Source organism: Prionailurus bengalensis, chromosome B4 (genome assembly GCF_016509475.1).
Source record: "Prionailurus bengalensis isolate Pbe53 chromosome B4, Fcat_Pben_1.1_paternal_pri, whole genome shotgun sequence".
NCBI classification, from domain to species: Eukaryota; Metazoa; Chordata; class Mammalia; order Carnivora; family Felidae; genus Prionailurus; species Prionailurus bengalensis.
Window position 1 is genome coordinate 68,432,630 of NC_057358.1, and position 20,198 is coordinate 68,452,827.

General features: G+C 37.6%; 1 protein-coding gene across 3 annotated transcripts in view; it reads left to right on the plus strand.

Moving 5' to 3' along the window:
* Window positions 1–9,472, plus strand: part of CNTN1 (contactin 1) — a 365,959-nt gene extending 356,487 nt beyond the window's left edge. For all 3 annotated transcript variants that reach the window (XM_043563335.1, XM_043563337.1, XM_043563336.1), the window contains one exon: window positions 7,184–9,472. In XM_043563335.1, the coding sequence (XP_043419270.1) occupies window positions 7,184–7,260 (77 nt within the window). In that variant the 3' untranslated portion in view covers window positions 7,261–9,472. The remainder of the gene's footprint in view (window positions 1–7,183) is intronic.
* Window positions 9,473–20,198: the final 10,726 nt, after the last annotated feature.

The window sequence follows — 20,198 nt, forward strand, 5'->3', positions numbered from 1 at the left end:
CACACTTTTGACCCTCACCGTCATGCTTATTTTTTTGTCTGTGTCAAATGATACTTCTCTTAAGTTTTCCATGCAGTACTCAATGCTACTAACAGGGTACTAGTGAAATACATGTTTGCAGATAGACACAGTCATCTTCCATCCTGTGGAGAATGGGAATGTGCTTCTAATGACTAGAGAGTCAAGATAAATGCCCTGACTCTTCCTAATACAAGAGGAATATTCCACAGAAAGGGCTGTTTGGAGTCACTGTTAACATGGTAGCTAATAATGTTTTAAGGTATCAGAATAACTCCTATAACTTGTGTCTATAACTTGACACACATCTATTATATTTATGAGCTGTTGACTGTAGTTTTTAGCTCAGCATTCATCCCAGTAGTGTGTTCAGTGAAGATACTGCCTAATAGATGTGGAGAGTGGAAAAGAAGAATGTGCCTTCTTGATCCCCTTTGTTAGCCTTTTCTCAAGAATTCCAACGTGGGCAATACCTGCACCCATAAACTGGACAACAGAAGGAACCCTTCTAGATGTAATGATTAGCTCAAGATGTCATTCAAGTCCAGAGTACATGACATCATTTTTATTTTTAATTCATAACATAGTATCTCAAAGCAATTTTTCCTTATATAAAAATTCGAATAGGTTATTTACTATTATCAAGAATACAGAGAAATGAATAGGAAGATGGTGGTGTAGGAGGACACTGGGCTCACTGCATCCTGCTGATCACTTAGATTCCACCCACACCTGCCTAAATAACCCAGACAACCACCAGAAGACTAGCAGAACAGATTCTCTGGAGCCAAGCATAGGCGACAGGCACACAGAAGAGGGTAGGAAGGGCGGAGAGTCAGTGCATGCTACACGGACTGGCAGGAGGGAGCTGGGGCAGAGGGGCAGCCCGCCAGCAGAGCAGAGCCCCCAAGTCTGGCTTGCAAAAGTGGAGGGGACAGATGGAGTGTGTTCGGACAGCAAGCGGGACTTAACATCTGGAAGGTTATAAGCTAACAGCTCTGCTCGGAGAGAATGAGGGCTGGAGGACAACGGGAGGAGAGTTGTTGAGCCCCAGACAACAGAACTCAGCTTGGTGGGGAACAAAGGTGCTCGCCAGCGCCATATCCCTCGCCCATCCCCCAGCCAAAATCCCAAAGAGAACCAGTTCCTGTCAGGGAACTTCTCTTGCACCGTGCAAACACCCAACATTGTGCTTCTGAGGATCCATCACTCTGGTGGTGGGTCTGACTCCCTCCAGGTGCTGCAGGGCCCCTCCCGAAGCGGATCTCCGAAGGAAAAGTGAGCTGAGCCTGCCCCTCCTGCTCCTGTGCACCTTGCCAATCCACCCCAGCTAATACGCCAGATCCCCAGCACCACAAGCCTGGCAGTGTGCAAGTAGCCCAGACAGGCCATGCCACCCCACAGTGAATCCCGCCCCTAGGAGAGGGGAAGAGAAGGCACACACCAGTCTGACTGTGGCCCCAGAGGCCCCAGACATCAGGTCTGACTGCGGCCCAGCTCACCAATGCAAGTTATTCAAGACAGCACAGGGCAAGGGCCCCGCAGTCCTGCACCACTCCAGGGACTATCCAAAATGAGGAAACGGAAGAATTCCCCTCAAAAGAATCTCCAGGAAATAACGACAGCTAATGAACTAATCAAAAAGGATTTAAACAATATAACAGAAAGTGAATTTAGAATAATAGTCATAAAATTAATCACTGGGCTTGAAAACAGTATAGAGGACAGCAGAGAATCTCTTGCTACAGAGATCAAAGGACTAAGGAACAGCCAGGAGGAGCTAAAAAATGCTATAAATGAGCTGCAAAATAAAATGGAGACAACCACAGCTCGGCTTGAAGAGGCAGAGGAGAGAATAGGTGAACTGGAAGATAAAATTATGTAAAAAGAGGAAGCTAAGAAAAAGAGAGATAAAAAAATCCAGGAGTATGAGGGGAAAATTAGAGAACTAAGTGATGCACTAAAGAGAAATAATCTACGCATAATTGGTATTCCAGAGGAGGAAGAGAGAGGGAAAGGTGCTAAAGGTGTACTTGAAGAAATAATAGCTAAGAACTTCCCTGATCTGGGGAAGGAAAAAGCCATTGAAATCCAAGAGGCACAGAGAACTCCCTTCAGACGTAACTTGAATCGATCTTCTGCATGACATATAATGGTGAAACTGGCAAAATACAAGGATAAAGAGAAAATTCTGAAAGCAGCTAGGGATAAACATGCTCTAACATATAAAGGGAGACTGATAAGACTTGTGACGGATCTCTCTACTGAAACTTGGCAGGCCAGAAAGGAATGGCAGGAAATCTTCAATGTGATGAACAGAAAAAATATGCAGCCGAGAATCCTTTATCCAGCAAATCTGTCATTTAGAATAGAAGGAGAGATAAAGGTCTTCCCAAACAAACAAAAACTGAAGGAATTCATCACCACTAAACCAGCTCTACAAGAGATCCTAAGGGGGATCCTGTGAGACAAAGTACCAGAGACATCGCTACAAGCATGAAACCTACAGACATCACAATGACTCTAAACTCCTATCTTTCTATAATAACACTGAACGTAAAGGGACTAAATGCGCCAACCAAAAGACATAGGGTATCAGAATGGATAAAAAAACAAGACCCATCTATTTGCTGTCTACAAGAGACTCATTTTAGACCTGAGGACACCTTCAGATTGAAAGTGAGGGGATGGAGAACTATTTATCATGCTACTGGAAGTCAAAAGGGAGCTGGAGTAGCCATACTTATATCAGACAAACTAGACTTTAAATTAAGGACTGTAACAAGAGATGAAGAAGGGCATTATATAATAATTACGGGGTTTATCTATCAGGAAGAGCTAACAATTATAAATGTCTATGCACCGAATACAGGAGTCCCCAAATATATAAAACAATGAATCACAAACATAAGCAACTTTATTGATAAGAATGTGGTAATTGCAGGGGACTTTAACACTCCACTTACAGAAATGGATAGATCATCTAGACACACGGTCAATAAAGAAACAAGGGCCCTGAATGATACATTGGATCAGATGGACTTGACAAATATATTTAGAACTCTGCATCCCAAAGCAACAGAATATACTTTCTTCTCGAGTGCACATGGAACATTCTCCAAGATAGATCACATTCTGGGTCACAAAACAGCCCTTCATAAGTATACAAGAACTGAGATCATACCATGCATACTTTCAGACCACAATGCTATGAAGCTTGAAATCAACCACAGGAAAAACCATGCAGGATAAAGAACACCCTACTAAATAATGAATGGGTCAACCAGGAAATTAGAGAAGAAATTAAAAAATATGGAAACAAACAAAAATGAAAATACAACAATCCAAATGCTTTGGGATGCTGCGAAGGCAGTCCTGAGAGAAAAATACATTGTAATCCAGGCCTATCTCAAGAAACAAGAAAAATTCCAAATACAAAATCTAACAGAACACCTAAAGGAAATAGAAGCAGAACAGCAAAGACACCCTAAACCCAGCAGAAGAAGAGCAATAATAAAGATCAGAGCAGAAATAAACAATATAGAATCTAAAAAACCTGTAGAGCAGATCATGGAAAACAAGAGTTGTTTTTTTGAAAAAATAAACAAAATGGATAAACTCTAGCCAGGCTTCTCAAAAAGAAAAGGGAGATGATCCAAACAGATAAAACCATGAATGAAAACGGAATTATTACAATCCCTCAGAAATACAAGCAAATATCAGGGAATACTATGAAAAACTATGTGCCAACAAACTGGACAACCTGGAAGAAATGGACAAATTCCTAAACATGCACACACTTACCAAACTCAATCAGGAGGAAATAGAAAGCTTGAACAGACCCATGACCAGCGAAGATTGAATCAGTTATCAAAAATCTCCCAACAAATAAGAGTCCAGGACCAGATGGCTTCCCAGGGGAGTTCTACCCAACATTTAAAGCAGAGCTATTACCTATCCTTCTCAAGCTATTCCAAAAAATAGAAAGGGAAGGAAAACTTCCAGACTTATTCTATGAAGCCAGTATTACTTTGATTCCTAAACCAGACAGAGACCCAGTAAAAAAAGAGAACTACAGGCCAATATCCCTGATGAATATGGATGCAAAAATTCTCAATAAGATACTAGCAAATCGAATTCAACAGCATAAAGAAAGAATTATTCACCATGATCAAGCGGGATTCATTCCTGGGATGCAGGGCTGGTTCAACATTCGTAAATCAATCAACGTGATACATAACATTAATAATAGAAAAGATAAGAACCATATGATCCTGTCAATCAATGCAGAAAAATCATTTGACAAAATTCAGCAATGTTTCTTAATAAAAACCCTCGAGAAAGTCCGCATGGAAGGAACATACTTAAAGATCATAAAAGCCATTTATGAAAATCCCACAGCTAACATCATCCTCAATGGGGAAAAACTGAGAGCTTTCTCCCTGAGATCAGGAACACGACAGGGATATCCACTCTCACCGCTGTTGTTTAACATAGTGTTGTAAGTTCTAGCATCAGCAATCAGACAACAAAAGGAAATCAAAGCCATCAAAATTGGCAAAGATGAAATTAAGCTTTCACTTTTTGCGGATGACATGATATTATACATGGAAAATCCAATAGACTCCACCAAAAGTCTGCTAGAACTGATACATGAATTCAGCAAAGTTGCAGGATACAAAATCAATGTACAGAAATCAAATGCATTGTTATACACTAATAATGAAGCAATAGAAAGACAAAGAAACTGATCCCATTCATAATTGCACCAAGAAGCATAACATACCTAGGCATAAATCTAACCAAAGATGTAAAAGATCTGTATGCTGAAAACTATAGAAAGCTTATGAAGGAAATTGAAGAAGATATAAAGAAATGGAAAAACATTCCATGCTCATGGGTTGGAAGAATAAATATTGTTAAAATGTCAATACTACCCAAAGCTATCTACACATTCAATGCAATCCCAATCAAAATTGCACCAGCATTCTTCTCAAAGCTAGAACAAGCGATCCTAAAATTCATATGGAACCACAAAAGGCCCCAAATAGCCAAAGTAATTTTGAAGAAGACCAAAGCAGGAGGCATCAAAATCCCAGACTTTAGCCTCTACTACAAAGCTGTAATCATCAATACAGCATGGTATTGGCACAAAAACAGACACATAGACCAATGGAATAGAATAGAAACCCCAGAACTAGACCCACAAACGTATGGCCCACTCATCTTTGACAAAGCAGGAAAGAACATCCAATGGAAAAAAGACAGCCTCTTTAACAAATGGTGCTGGGAGAACTGGACAGCAACATGCAGAAGGTTGAAACTAGACCACTTTCTCACACCATTCACAAAAATAAACTCAAAATGGATAAAGGACCTGAATGTGAGACTGGAAACCATCAAAACCCTAGAGGAGAAAGCAGGAAAAGACCTCTCTGACCTCAGCCGTAGCAATTTCTTACTTGACACATCCCCAAAGGCAAAGGAATTAAAAGCAAAAATGAGCTATTGGGACCTCATGAAGATAAAAAGTTTCTGCACAGCAAAGGAACCAATCAACAAAACTAAAAGGCAACCAATGGAATGGGAATAGATATTTGCAAATGACATATCGGACAAAGGGCTAGTCTCCAAAATCTATAAAGAGCTCGCCAAACTCCACACCTGAAAAACAAATAACCCAGTGAAGAAATGGGCAGAAAACATGAATAGACACTTCTCTAAAGAAGACATCTGGATGGCCAACAGGCACATGAAAGGATGCCCAACGTCGCTCCTCATCAGGGAAATACAAATCAAAATCACACTCAGATACCCCCTCACACCAGTCAGAGTGGCCAAAATGAACAAATCAGGAGACTGTAGATGCTGGAGAGGATGTGGAGAAACATGAACCCTCTTGCACTGTTGGTGGGAATGCAAACTGGTGCAGCTGCTCTGGAAAACAATGTGGAGGTTCCTCAAAAAATTAAAAATAGACCTACCCTATAACCCAGCAATAGCACTGCTAGGAATTTACCCAAGGGATACAGGAGTACTGATGCATAGGGGCACTTGTACCCCAATGTTTATAGCAGCACTCTCAACTATAGCCAAATTATGGAAAGAGCCTAAATGTCCATCAACTGATGAATGGATAAAGAAATTGTGGTTTATATACACAATGGAGTACTATGTGGCAATGAGAAAGAACGAAATATGGCCCTTTGTAGCAACGTGGATGGAACTGGAGAGTGTCATGTTAAGTGAAATAAGCCATACAGAGAAAGACAGATACCATATGTGTTCACTCTCATGTGGATCCTGAGAAACTTAACAGGAACCCATGGGGGACGGAAAGGGAAAAAAAAAAGGTTAGAGTGAGAGAGAGACAAAGCATAAGAGACTCTTAAAAACTGAGAACAATATGAGGGCTGATGGGGGGTGGGAGGGAGGGGAAGGGTGGGTGATGGGTATTGAGGAGGGCACCTGTTGAGATGAGCACCTATTATATATATATATACATATATATATATACACATATATATATACATATATATACATATATACATATATATACATATATACATATATATTATATATTATATATATTATATATTATTATACATTACATTATTTATATATTTATATATATAAATATATATGTATATATTACATATATATTATATTATATATATATTACTCAAATCATTTGTATCTGAGCACCTAAATGCCTTAAAACTGTTGGGATATGAAATTATGCAAAATTTATCTAATATACCCATGATGTTTTTATACCAGGTAACATTATTAGTATTTTTAGTACATCTTTTTATCTTATTTTTTAACACCTTCAGTGTTTTTTCATTTGTTTGCTTATTTCCTTATGTTTTTTCACTTATCACCTTCTGGTAGACATTTGGGACAGCTGGATTATAGGGAAAACCTAAGCATTTGTGATCTTATCATAAATGATTTATAAGAACATGTAGAGAGTCACGTGCTCTCACACACAAAATTCTTGATCAGATTTTTTTTTCTTTATATTACTTAAGAACAGAGAATTTTTTTTAAAGGAACCATTTGATTTTCCAACCTACATAATCTGGCCTTTCCCAAAGCAGGGTAAATGAGAAACAGTGCCATTCTCAATGAAATAATATGTACTTTTTTATTTACTTCGCAGGTGTATCCACCCTATCACCAAGCCTTCTTGGCTTACTGCTGCCTGCCCTTGGCATCCTTGTCTACCTGGATTTCTGAGTGTGATGTGACAGCTGCTGCTCCCAGCCCAGCTTAGAGGACACAGAGGACACCTTCATCCCTATGATGAATATATTTCCTTCCATTTTCTGTGGCTCCACCCTAAGCCAAATAAATGATACTTTAACAAACTCTCCAACTGATTTACAACATACATTATGACTGAGGCATTCAGGAACCCCTTCGTCCAAAAGAATAAACTTTTAAATGGGTATAAAATGATTTTTAACTCGTTCCAATATGCCTTATAAACCACTTAACCTGATTCTGTGACAGTTGCATGATTTAATCCAATGGGACAAGTTACAGTGTTCAATTCAATACTATAGGCTGTAGAGTGAAAAGTAAAATCACCATACACAGGTGCTTTAAATTTAATAACAAGTTGTGAAATATAATAGAGGTTGAAATGTTGACTGTATGTGGTAAATGTAAGAGTAAAACAGTCTCTTGTACTATTCTCTGTTTCGGGTCCTGCATATTTTCGAATGGCCCCTATCATTCATGACATTTTGAGTTTTCTTGAAAAAAAATGGAGTATAACTGAAACATTTTGACATAAATTCCATGAGCAACTCATTTTACTGAATGAGTTGAAAGATTCTGAATATTGAAAACCAAATTCTAGAAATTGTATCAGTATTCTTATTTTGGAAGTAAGTAATTTTCTAAATGCTTGATTTTCAGAATCAGTAATAATTTTACGTTAGATTTTTAGTGGTAAAGTTAACATACCATAGGAAGGTTTTTCTTTACTTTTATATGATATTCTGAAGATATTTTATGCTTTTCTCATCATCAGTTTCAAACCTCAAAAATCACAGCTCTTCTCTAGAGTATCATCATATTGCTGTATTTATTCATACATAGAATAATGAATTTTGAAAAGTAGAATGCTTTCATTTTTTAATTGAGAGGTGACAGTCGTTACACAGCTAGAAATAAACAACGTTAAGTGAGTATAAGTGTGATCTAATACTATTCTAAGGATCTTTGTTTTTGTGCTCCATTTCTAAGTAAAAGCTTTCTTTATTGAAGGTATCAAGAAATCACCTATAGGTTGGAATATCTACAATATACCTTATTTTTTTAATTTGCTAGTAAACTCATTTCCCACTTCAATGCAATACTGAAAACTGGCTAAAAATACCAAATCAATATGTTGCTAATGGTACTTTGAGAGTATGCAAACTGGAAGGCCAGGAGGAGACAAATAATGTGTCCAATGGTGTCTCCCAAGTGTTGGTGCTTTAGGTTTTCATAAGTTGTAAAAAGGAAGATGCACATTTCTTCATTCTCCATGGTATGCAAGGAAATGTGTTTGAGTGTGGATGTGAGAGAAATGGAATAATAAAGGATTAGCTGGCTCATGAAATAGTGCAATGTCTGATGATTCAGGAGGTATAATCCTATTTTATTAGCACAACCTTGCTAGCTAATTAGAGATAGAGTTTATCTTTTTAGAAAGGATACCTTATAGGTTCATAAAAAAATATTTACAGGCAGCAAAATAGAACTATTACTACTTTACCCCCTTTTCTTTAATTTGTATAATTTTTGTACTATATATCTATGTGTAAATGTTTAGAGCTTTCATTATGAAAATATCAATAAATATGTCATTAGTTTACATTCAACTCTTTGTTATAAAATTAAACTTTTTAATAATAAGTGAAATGGATGATTTCCCAGTGGAAGTATGTCAACAGTCTTAAAATCATTACCAGATTTCATAAAATACATAATTATTTGAAAAAGAAACAAAATCTCTTCATACTTTAGGGAAACGAATACTGTGTAAGCTTTCTGTACAAATGTTTGTGTTTTCATTGTTACACTTTGGGGTTTTCCTTTTGCAATGTGACCCATGTTGGGCATTTTTATATAATCGACAACAACTAAATCTTTTGCCAAATGCATGCTCGCCTTTTATTTCTAATGTATTGCAATAAAAAGCAAAACTGGTTAGATTTTGCATGAAATGGTTCTGAAAGGTAAGAAGAAACAGACTTTGGAGGTTGTTTCATTTTAAATTTGTGACAGAGATAAGGTAGATTAAAATCTCTCATACACTGATAACTCAAGCTTTTCATTTCCTCATACAGTTGTACAAATTTGACTGGGACCATCAGTTTTAAACTGTTGTCAAACTAACTAATGTATCATCTGCTTAAGACGCAAGATTCTTAATTAAACTTTATATAGATATAGACATATCTGTTGTTTCTTTGTATTTCAGGAAAGGTGATAGTAGTTTTATTTGATACTGATAAATATTGAATTGATTTTTTTAGTTATTTTTTATCATTTTTTCAATGGAGTAGTATAGGACTGTGCTTTGTCCTTTTTATGAATGAAAACAAATTATAAAGAAATAAATGTCTTACTGTTACCCAAAAAATAGCAACTGTCCTTTCAATTTACCTAAAGTTTAAAACTCATTTTTAGAAGGTTTTCTTTCCTTTTTTTTAAGTTTATTTTTTTATTTTGAGAGAAAGTGTGCAGGGGAGGGGCAGAGAGAGAGAGAGAATGTCAAGCAGGCCTGTGCTGTTAGCACAGAGCCTGATGCGGGGCTCAAACCCATGAACCATGAGATCATGACATGAGCTGAAATCAAGAGTTGGATATTTAACCGACTGAGCCACCCAGGTACCCCTAGAAGGTTTCGTTGTAAATTCAACTCCATGGAATAAATATTGTTAAGTAACAGTTAAATGTTTGAAAAGTTCTACAAAAAATATACACACAAATGTAAAGACACACACACACACACACACACACACACGAGCTTGCATGTACACACACAGGCATTATTGCATTGAAATAAGATCATCTAGTAAAAAACTTCAATTTTGTGGATTGCCATGAATCTAATGCTAGACACTAAAGCAAACTGCTAAAAGCTAAAAAAAGAAAAAAAAAGGCTATTCAACCCTGAATGAACTGAAATTCTAATAGAGGAATTTGCATAAAAGCATGTCTCTAAAGACAGGAGTCTGGTATAGGTAAAGTTTCTCTGAATCCTGGTTTAGACTAATCCCAAAGTTCTGAATCCCAGGGCTCCCTGTGTTCTGCCTGACAATCTTCTGTGTTCGGATTGCGATTTCTCATTGGCATTCCGACCTCCCTTCCTGTTTCATGAAACTTGCTTCCACACTGGATCCTGGTTTCCCTTTCGGACCCCTGCCTCTGTTTCTTGACCCTAAGTATTAGATTACTTCCCTTCTAATATTTTGCTTTTGGTATTTGACCTTGGATTGACCCTAGCTCTAATTCCCCAGACTTTGGGAGATGAAAGCTTTTTTCCATGAGAGTGTTTCCCATGTTAGTGGTTCTCAAACCTGGTTGCCCCTTAGTATCAGCTGGAGAATTTTTTTTTTAATTTTTTTTTCAACGTTTATTTATTTTTGGGACAGAGAGAGAGCATGAACGGGGGAGGGGCAGAGAGAGAGGGAGACACAGAATCGGAAACAGGCTCCAGGCTCTGAGCCATCAGCTCAGAGCCCGACGCGGGGCTCGAACTCACGGACGGAGAGATCGTGACCTGGCTGAAGTCGGACGCTTAACCGACTTATCAGCTGGAGAATTTGAAAAAAATAAAATAGTCTCTGGGCCCCAGTCCAGACTTACCAAATCAGAATTTGGAAAGTGAGGGATACAAAGCTGTATCTTTTTAGGTTGTTCAAGAGTGTCTTCATAGGGAGCCAGATTTGAGAATCAAAGATTTTTATGATTACTACAAACTAGATTAACTGATATTTTTGACTGTACATGTAATTTAAGTATCTCTTAAGGAAAAAATCCATTTTCTTGGCTTGTCTAAAATGCTAAAATACTGATGACCGTTCTTACATTTTAGTTACATATCTTAAGTGTCAAAATGCTTGTCTAATCAAAATATCCCAACTTGTTTGTTTCTAAAATCCAAGCAGCAGACACAAATGTACTTCAGAAGATTTTTTCTCTAAAGGAATGTGGATTTTTTTTACCCTTTTCTTTCTTTTTTTTATGTGACTTAGTAACTTAATTAAACTTTAATACTTAATTTCCTCAGTCTATAATCTTCTGAAGGTTGTTAATAAAAAGATTGATGAAAGGTGTCCGCTCCTTAACTTGAACTTTTTTTTCCCAGAATAGAAACACAGTGGTTTTGGATGAGTTGACTTTAAAATTAGTTGATGGGAGGCCAGGATTAGATTTCTAACATTTCTATAATAACTTAAAAACAGGTTTCACTTTTTAGTTTCTAGTAATAAATTTGATAGTTGGGGTAATATATAACAGTGCATATGATGCTATTACTAATTTGGCTGTAAAATTCAATCAAGCTCAGCCTAAGGCAAATTGTGAGGTGAAGGAACTTGGTCTTCGCCTATCATATGTCCTCAGGCCACTTTGGTTGAAAATAGTGCTGAATACCTCATTAGTTCAGTTATATTAGTTTCCTAGGGCTATCATAACAAATGACAGCGAACTGAACGGCATCAAACAATAGAAATCTATTTTGTCACGGTTCTGGAAGCTATAACTCTGAAATCAAGGTGCCAGCAAGGTTAGTTCTGAGGGAGAATCTGTTCTGTGACTCTCTCCTAGTTTCTTGTGTTGTGGGCAATCCTTGGCATTCCGTGGCTTCCAGCTGTATCCCTCCATCTCTGCTTCCATTTTCAACTGACATTCTCCTTGTGGGTCTTTGCATCCAGATTTCTCTCTTCTTATAAAGATGCCAATCATTGGATTAGGGCCCACCCTAATCCAGTATGGCCTTGACCTCTGCAAAGTCCCTATTTCCAAATAAGATCAGAGTCACAGATTCCAGGTGGATAGAAATCTTAGGAGAACATTCAACCCCGTGTTCTTCCCCTTTCCTCATTTTAAAACGTGCATATGCTCCACTCACACTAATGAAGATGTGATTGAAACACTGCTATAAGCATGCTTTCAGAAAACATTTATGTTGATAACATACAACAATGTAGATGAATATCAAATGCATTGTGTTCAGTGAAAAGAAGCCAGATTCAAAAGGCTGCGTGATTCCATTTATATGACATTCTGGAAAAAGTGAAACTCTGGAGGCAGGGAACAGGTCAATAGTGACCAGGCATTAAGGATAGAGAGAGAGTCTGACTACATAGGAACAGCATGAGTAACCCTTAGAGATGATGGAACTAATAGCAGTGACCCAAATCTAGCCATTTGTCAAAACTCAGAGAACCGTACAGCAAATGAGTAGGTTTTACTGTGTGGACATTTTTTAAACTGGGCATTGGATCATGGGTGTTGGATAGACCTGCAATCATATTCTAACTCGATCTGTTATTACTTGTGAAGCCTTGGACAAGCAATGCAGCATTTTGAGGACAAATTTCCTCCTCCATAAAATGAGGACAACACTCCTCAGGATTCTTTCAAGTGTAAGTGATAGACACTCAACTCAAACTGAAGGGGGACAAAAGGAATTTATTGGCTCAGATAATGGGATCTACAAGATGGACTTGATATAAGGCCATAAATAATGTTCCCAGGGAACACTCTCTCTCCATTGTTGATTCTGCTTCTGTCTGTGCATAGGCTTCATTCTCAGGCAGTCTAATCTCCTTGTGGCAGGAATCATAGGTGCTGACAGTTTACGTCCTCCAGGTCAGTGGTCCAAAAGGCATAGAGACTCTTTCTGACGCATACCAAATCTCATTAACGACTCAGATTATCCCCAGGAGTTTGGTGTATTTTATTCAGCCTTCTTGGGTCTCCTGTCTACCCTCTGGATAACTAGAAGGTGGCAAATACACTCTGATAAAAATGGAGGACCATGACCACATGCAGTCACAAAGGACTATCAAATGCTACTAGCAGGAGAGCATTGGATTGGCAAAAAGCATTCTCCACTCCACTTTTTCCTGGAGTTCTACACAATTTATACAAATTTAAGAAGATGATAGAGTTATAAATCCCAAACCAATCTTAAGTCTCCCTTCCTACCATTACTTTTCAATAGATAAGTGCAGTTTTGCATGTAGGGCTCCTAAAACTCCTACTTCAGGGGATGGCACAGCTCTCTGTTGATACTTGGCACAGAGCTTAGCATCCACAGTCAACCCAAAGTTAGTTCCTCCTTGATCAGGTAGAGCTGACTTAGCTAACTGAAAGCAATATCAGAACGTAAAAGAAGAGAAGAAAAAGCCTGTCATCACTGAAATCTTCCTTTTCCTACACTTTAAATGTACACCCTTCCCAATGATGAGTGAAGGGACACCATTGTCAAGCAGTCTCACCTGCACTTTTTTTCATTATTTCTAAGAAAGAGTGATGTGTGTATCTAGGGGTGGTACAAATTTCCAAGGGATTTCAGAACTTAATTGGACAAGTTTATCTACTAGGCAATTAATTCCAATTAATCAATGGGAAGGGGCATGCCATAATAAAGTATTAAAGACTCACACAACCTTTTAAGTGAACCATATTAGTGATTTATTGCCATAATAGTGCTGCAGAAATACAACCACAACACTTCAGTGGCAGATGGCAATAAATATTAATTGCTCACACATCTGGGTCAGCAGTGGGTCAGGTATGAGGCTTTGCTAATATGAACTGGGCTTTCTCATGTGCCTGAGAGCCAGCTATCAGCTGTTACACACTGTCATTGGGCCCTTTAGGACAACTTGGCTCTGCCCTACTTTTCCCTCATCCTTCAGTAGTCTGGCATGAGGGTGACTCGTCAGCAAGAGAACAGTAGGAAAAATCCAGGGGAGGAAGGGTGATGGCCTGAAATCCTCTTGTGGTGGAGAAAAATGAAGAAAGTGAACAGACTTTAAGGGTATTTAATAGACCAAATTAAGAGAACTCATGATTTGACTGGGTATGGTGAATAGACGAAATGAAAACAAGCATCATTTGCTGGTTTAAGTCTAGCTATTTTTCTTAGAAATTAACCAAAGCTTTCAAATGGCTTCACAAATGGTTTTGAGTGATTTTAGATATTTGTACTGTTTTTCATAACAACAGCATTTATACTGTGCTTAAATTGTTCATACCTATGACTAGAAAGAGTAATAAAATATCTTGAGGAGGGCAGCCAAAGGCATAATAGTCTGTTGAAGGTAAAAGTCTGAGATATCTTCATAAGACTACAATGATTTGCTAAAGGAAACAGAAATACATCAGATTGTTCAAAAGTTTCTCTAGTTTTTTGTGGTTTATAAATGAGGAGACTTCAGACCCCTTTTGAGAACATGGTAATATAGATATTTTTTTGATAAGATAAATTAACATTCCCCTCCTCACTGAATCCGCTGTGCTCAAAAATACTGACCAATTTAACTGCTTATAAGTTTGCCATTTCCAGAGTCAAATACTGGGAAGACAACTGCTCGTACCAAGTGAGCTGAGAGTTGCCAGAAGGACCATCTGTCAGACAGATTTTAGATTTTTATATTATTATCTATCTTGGCCTTGTGTCCCTTAAACTCGAGGAAAGCACAGCTGAAACCAAATAAATCAACCAAAAAAATCACAGGCAACCCAGGTTGACTATATTATTATTAAAATGTTACCTAAATATTTTCCAACATAAAATTAATTATAAATTTCTTGTCCTTATCACTTATACCAAAGCAAGCTTAAAAATTAGGCAAAGCTACAAACCTAGCACTGTTGAAATTAATCATTGATTTCATGTGATCATGGATGTTGTTTTGCCGAAATTAATTTGCTGCTTGCAGCCCTGTACCAGATGACTGAACTCTTCTATCGTTTCCCAATCCTAATTACTATGAAACCTTTTGGTAAATGGTGCTGACATCTGGGCATCACTTAGTGCACACTCATCATTTACCATTAAGTGCATGTCTTTGTTTCTTCTTAGCCAGAGACAAGAAAATAGGGCTATTTGGCACCAATGCAATTGCACATACAAACTCCAGGACTAAAATGATAGGAAATATGAAGCTCTTCAGTGATCACTCAGAAGATCAGAATGTGCTTACATTATTTTTTAAAGACATCATCCAAAGATAATCATCAAATGATCAAAAATTTTAAATTGTCCTTGAGAACTCTCAGAATATGTAAGATGCAGGTTCTTTGAACAGACTCGGATTGAGAAATAGTGGATTAAGAGTGGAGAGGCAAGGGGCACCTGGGTGGCTCTGTCAGTTGAGTGTCTGACTTTTGATCTCAGGTCTTGATCTCAGGGTCATGAGTTCAAGCCCTGCATTGTGCTCTGCACTGGGGATGAAACCTACAAAAAAAAAAAAAGTCTTGAGAGAGTTAAACACAAATATTATGCTATACACTACATGTTTTTACACCCTAATTTAAAATAATTTGAGAAGTTAACAGCTTTGAAGAAATGTAAAAACCATCCTTTTTGGCTGGAGTTAAGAGGTTAGTTAGGAAATGGTCATACTTAAAGCATTTGTAGTGATAGGAAGTCTTTGAAAGGTAGTAGAAGGCACTAGGTAACAGTCCAAACTCCGTCATACAGAAGAAATAATAAAATGATTAAAAGAGATTTAATGAAGCATGTAAAGCACACCTTGAATACTTCAAAATTCTGTTTGTGACATTCATAAATATTATATAGGTAGTTATATTCTATTCAATTCATCTATACTACTGTGGAATTAAAGTCCTAAGGACAGGAAAGAGGCATATTTCTAATATAAACAGTTTCACTTTCCAGAGAGATTGTTTACACTGCTAACTGAGGCAAACCAGCTCTCAAAAAAGATTTACAGATTGGCATTTTTAGCATATGAGACACTATTGATCCTGCATATACATGACTTTCTCTGATTTCAGTGGAAATGCCTATTTTTTCTTTAAACAATTCTATTATGGAATGTATATTTTAGAAATGGCTAATCTGGTATGTAATGGAATATTCTAAGCAATCCAGTTTGGGGAAGATTTTACTATTTGAAAAGTCTTGGGAAATACAGTAGCTCTTTGAAAAAAACAATTTACTAGGAGTCTTAAACCATAAATTTGAGTGTCAGATCTAGTGATGTTGAGTTAGCTACATGATTCCTATGGGTTTAAGTTTTGTTCACTGTAATAGAAACATATATCGTGTAAAGAGTATTTCCATCTCACCCTAAATATGTTTTTGGTTCTAACAGTTGTGTGCTAAGTCCTAATTGACAAACAAGCTAATTCTGTGCTTCAACTGCAGCGTGGAAGAAAAATACACCATATTTTTATAATACTGTTTTTATTATCCCAGTCTTCGGAAAAAAAATCATTCTGGTCTTTCTTATTGCCACCCCCAGGAAAAGAACCTATCCCCAGTACTTTACAATGAATTTATTCTGTTTGTTTAGCATAATCAAGCACTCCTTAGCCAGGGAAATGGTCCCTCAAGGCTCCTGCAGAACCGTACCAAAATCTTAGTTGGTTAATGATCAAATAAAGAATGTGACCTTTCCAAGTCCCTTAAATATTTTCTTACGAAGAACCTGTGTGCTTTTCTTGTTTTGCATTTTTTATTCCTTTCTCTTTTTTACTTCCTTTTTTTTAAACTTCTAATTAATCTAACAATATTTGTACCAGGGATGACTCTTCAAGACAAGCAAAACCAGCTTGGTTTGATCTCCTTTTCTTCCCATGACATGGTCTGCTGTCTGGCATTCAGAAAAGCTCAGTTTGGGAAGCCATGCTCAAGAGGCATAAAATGCCATGTGGGTGAACAAATCCAAACTCAAAGAGTTGCTTCAGACTTCTCTCCCCAGGATAGCAACAAGAAGCTTTCACATCTCCAGCCTGTCCCATCTGCTTCTACATCAGATTCTCAGATTGGGGTCCTGAGCAGCTAATCCTTTTTTGCTCATTCTTTAGAATCCACTATGGAATATGTCATCTTGTCAATCATTCTCCAGATTGCTTTCACTTATTCACCAGAGTCTTCTGATAATACTTCTAAAGAATTTAGGGTTCTGGAAAGTTCCTACGGGGGATGTCTATAATTGCAAATATGTTATTTAAGTATACAGCCACTTAAAAAAAAACTAAACTGCAGAAAATCCTTCAATTGCTATTTATGCAGGACATTTTAAAAGATGTAAGATTCAACTATTCTGACTTATGAAGAAGTAGACCCATAAAATCAGAGGAAGGTAGGGAGGTAAGTAATGAAAACCATATACTGTACTTCTTTTTTTTTTAATTTATTTATTTAAATTCAAGTTAGTTAACATACAATGTAGTACTGGTTTCAGGAGTAGAACCCAGTGATTCAGCACTTACACATAACACCCAGTGCTCATTTCAACAAGAGCCCTCCTTAATGCCCATCATCCATTTAGCCCATCCCTCCACCCATCTCCCCTCCAGCAACCCTCAGTTTGTTACCTGTATTTGAGAGTCTCTTATGGTTTGCCTCCCTTTCTGTTTTCATCTTATTTTTCCTTCCCTTCTCCTATGTCCATCTGTTGTGTTTCTCAAATTCCACATATGAGTGAAATCATATACTTGTCTTTCTCTGACTTATTTCGCTTAGCATATTATACTCTAGTTCCATCCACATTGTTACAAATGGCAAGATTTCATTTTTGATCACTAAATAGTATTCCACTGTATATATGTATATATATATATATATGGCCACATCTTTATCCATTCATCAGTCAGTGGCCATTTGGGCTGTTTCCATAATTTGGCTATTGTTGATGGCACTGCTATAAACATTGGGGTGTATGTTCCCCTCTGAACCAGCATTTTTGTATCCTTTGGATAAAAACATAGTAGTGCATTTGCTGGGTCGTTCTAGTTTTAATTTTTTTAGGAACCTCCATACTGATTCCCAGAGTGGCTGTACCAGTTTGCTTTTCTAAATTTTTTTTTTCAACGTTTATTTATTTTTGGGACAGAGAGAGAGCATGAACGGGGAGGGGCAGAGAGAGAAGGAGACACAGAATCGGAAACAGGCTCCAGGCTCTGAGCCATCAGCCCAGAGCCTGACGCGGGGCTCGAACTCACGGACCGCGAGATCGTGACCTGGCTGAAGTCGGACGCTTAACCGACTGCGCCCCCCAGGCGCCCCCCAGTTTGCTTTTCCACCAATAGTGTAAAAAGGTTCCCCTTTCTCCACATCCATGCCAATATCTGTTGGAAAACCATATACTTCTCATGAGCTAAAGGCACCTGGTGATATACTTGAATATTGTAATTTAGACCCTTTTAAAATCATTAAATTATATATTTTTTCATTAATTGTTTAAAGAGTCTACCAGATTTGGTTTGATAGGATTGGATTTTTAGTCATTATCTCTGAGAAGTTGATTTAAAAGCTTTAGAACAGATATTGAAAGCTTTGGGCTTACAGGGTGAATTTCTGTTTATCTTCTTCCACAACTAGTAGTATGCAGGAAATGAACAATTGTAGACCACATATATTACAGTAGCTCATTACATAACTTCCAGTGCATCATCTCTTAGGTGGTAAAATTGATATTGCTTGAGAGAATAATGTCATTCCCTTTGATAACTATATTGGCTTCCTGTGGCTGCTATAACAAATTACCACAAGCCTGGGGGCTTAAAAGACTAGAAATGTATTCTCTCACAGTTCTGGAGGCCAGAAGTTTAGCATCACTGACGTGAAACCATGGTGCTGCCGGGCTATCCACTCTCTGGCAGCTCGAAGAAACTTGTTCCTTGCCTTTCTAGTTTTTGATAGCTGATAGCGTCTCTTGGCTTTTGTCCATATCATTTCAGTTTCTGCCTCCAATGGTCACATCACCTTTTCCTCTTCTGTGTGTAGTCAAATCTGCTTCTACTTCTGTCTTAAAAGGACACATGTGATTGTACTGAGGTCCCACTCTAATAATCCAGGATAATTTTCCCATCTCAAAATCCATAACTACATCTGTAAAGTCTTTGCCATGTAAAGTAACATTTACAAGTATAAATGTGGGTTACAGAGGTTAGGATCTGATATCTTTGGGGGCCATTATTCAGCCTACTAAAAAACCATCTGTTCTTCAATTTATGCTTCTCTTCTTGGGGTGATGATTCCAATGAATAAATCCCCATAAACTATTTGAATTTAATACATTAACACTTTATGTTAATATTTGGACAAACAAAACATTTAAAATGTTATACAATACTATAAATTACTTGGGAATTTTTAAAACCGTTTTGGAAAGGTGTTTCCTAGAGATGTAGTTTTGCAAAATTGTTTATTAACATTTATTTCACACCTGAATCAATATATTTGCCACCTGAGTTTCCCAAGGTAATCAGCTTCAAGGACTTTTTTATTCCCACATTCTTTCTTAGTTCTCCTGAACATGGATGAAATAAAGTACAAAACTTTACCCTTTGTTAAGAGTCTTTTTAATGGAACAATTCCATTTACAATCTACTTGAACATTAAGTAGGTAGATTATAAATCTGGGAATTTCCTAGATACCATCAGTCTGAAAATCCATTCCTATCACCTGCTCCCACTGATAATTTATCTCTGGAACTGGCATGCAAGTTTGTGATCCTTTTTCTGTTACTATTCTGCAATCAGGAGAATGGAGAAGGGGTGACTTAGAGACTCCATAAAAAAGATATAAGGTGGTAAGGGACTTACATGAAGCAAGGACAAAGTTAACTCCCGAGTAGAAAGGTCAACATTATATACCAAAACAATCAAGACAAGTCAGAAGTCGATGGTTCACAGGACTGGCTATAGGAGAGACACTTGAATGTGTGTATGACTGGAATGGCAGAGTTGTTTCTGGGGTAGAATCAGATATGCAGAAAAATCTAGCAGTCCTGAGAAATGAAGCTATCATATGAGAGAAAAATTAAGGATCTTACAGAAATGAAGGAGAAAAGGACACCATGCCCTCCCCATAAAAAAACCTGAAAATTGGGGCACCTGGGTGGCTGAGTGGGTTGGCTCAGTGAGTTGGCTCAGTGGGTTAACATCTGATGTCAGCTCG